Below are 1,424 nucleotides of genomic sequence, written 5' to 3'. Positions count from 1 at the left end.
AACAAGACATTATTTCAAACATTTGAATGGAAGATATTATTTTTCGTAATTTAGCCATAACTGATGTGCAAGATCTGAGGATTAACGTCTCCCCTGTGATTCACTCCCCTGTGAGACAGAGCATGTTAAAATGGGTTGAGTTGGTAGGGGAAAGAGAAAGAAAAAGTGAGCGTTGATCCATTATTGACAGCTATGGATGAAAACAGAGAGTAATTAGCCATGGATGTCAAAACTATTCTTAGTTTGCTTATGTTTATGAAAGTTTGATTACTACCACAATTACATGAGATACTGCTAATAAGCAAAGCCTCAAAACTTTTTGAAGACATAAGCTTTATGTTTTTAGAGTTAAAAATCATGTATTTGCAACATGTTAATAAAATTGCATGTAAAATACAAAAGGATGGACAAAGGAAAATCAACTTTGAGGGATAGAGTTTTCTGACATCACTGTAATTTTTGGAGTTATGGATATTCCCGGGAAACTTTTTAGATGCTGTCGGGGTTTTCCTCTTTACTGGATTTAGCAATATCCTCCTGTTAGTCACAGGAAGCGATCCCTCCTATAAAGGGGCCTGGCAGAAGCAGTGTTTAGTTGCTGTTGGCTGAATTCACATTGGAACTGCTAGACAGGCAGGAGACAGAGCAGTGGCGGTACACGATACACCCAAGGAATCTGACGTCCAAACAGCTGCATCACAGGACGGTGAGCTCAGAATTCTTTACATGAGCAGCCTTGGGCCATGAAACAGATTTATCAGTATGGACAGATATGCAAAACAAAGCTTTCTGATTAAAAAAAAAATCTGTGGGAGCTCTTATTGTACTGTATTTAAAACCATTTTTTCTCTTTGACCTAAATGATGAAAATCTTAAATTTTGTATTTATTTATTCATTCAAGTCAACTTTTTCTTTCTTTCTTTCTTTCTTTCTTTCTTTCTTTCTTTCTTTTTTTTTTTTTTTTTTGCTTTCTTTGGTTTGTTAGGCAGCTGGCTGGCACAGGGATTGAACCCTGGACCATGGCATTATCGGCACCACACTCTAAGCAACTGAGCTAACCAGACAGCCGCAGCTTCTTTTAAATAAATAGAGATTCTGGCACTGGAATCCTTTACCTAAAATCTTATGATGCTGCCTTAAACATCATGGCAGAATGATGTGAGTAACTGGCTACCTAGGATTTCCTTCTATAATTAATTTTGTATTTTTTCTCTCTAGAAAACTATTTCAACTCTAATCCTTTGGTGAAAAGAACTGAAGTCATGATTACTTCACGGTTTCTCTCTGCTGTCACTTTTGGTAAGTCGGTGTTATTAGTAAGACCAGGGCTTCTCATTCTCACACTATTGATTGATCTATCAGACTAGAATATCCTTCCTTTTGGGGGCTGTCCTGTGCGTTGTAGGATGTTTTAGCAGCATCC

At 37.4% G+C, this 1,424-nt stretch overlaps 1 protein-coding gene across 2 annotated transcripts in view; it reads left to right on the top strand.

Moving 5' to 3' along the window:
* Window positions 1-608: 608 nt before the first annotated feature.
* The window catches only part of SELE (selectin E), a 9,357-nt gene continuing 8,541 nt past the window's right edge, over window positions 609-1,424 (top strand). For both annotated transcript variants that reach the window (XM_008582067.1, XM_008582066.1), the window contains exons 1-2: window positions 609-706; window positions 1,220-1,300. In XM_008582067.1, coding sequence (XP_008580289.1) covers window positions 1,264-1,300 — 37 coding nt within the window. In that variant the 5' untranslated portion in view covers window positions 609-706; window positions 1,220-1,263. The remainder of the gene's footprint in view (window positions 707-1,219; window positions 1,301-1,424) is intronic.

Source organism: Galeopterus variegatus, unplaced genomic scaffold (genome assembly GCF_000696425.1).
Source record: "Galeopterus variegatus unplaced genomic scaffold, G_variegatus-3.0.2 Scaffold2512, whole genome shotgun sequence".
Lineage (NCBI taxonomy): Eukaryota > Metazoa > Chordata > Mammalia > Dermoptera > Cynocephalidae > Galeopterus > Galeopterus variegatus.
The sequence above is the reverse complement of the archived record's forward strand: the minus strand, read 5'-3'. Positions and strand labels throughout refer to the sequence as shown.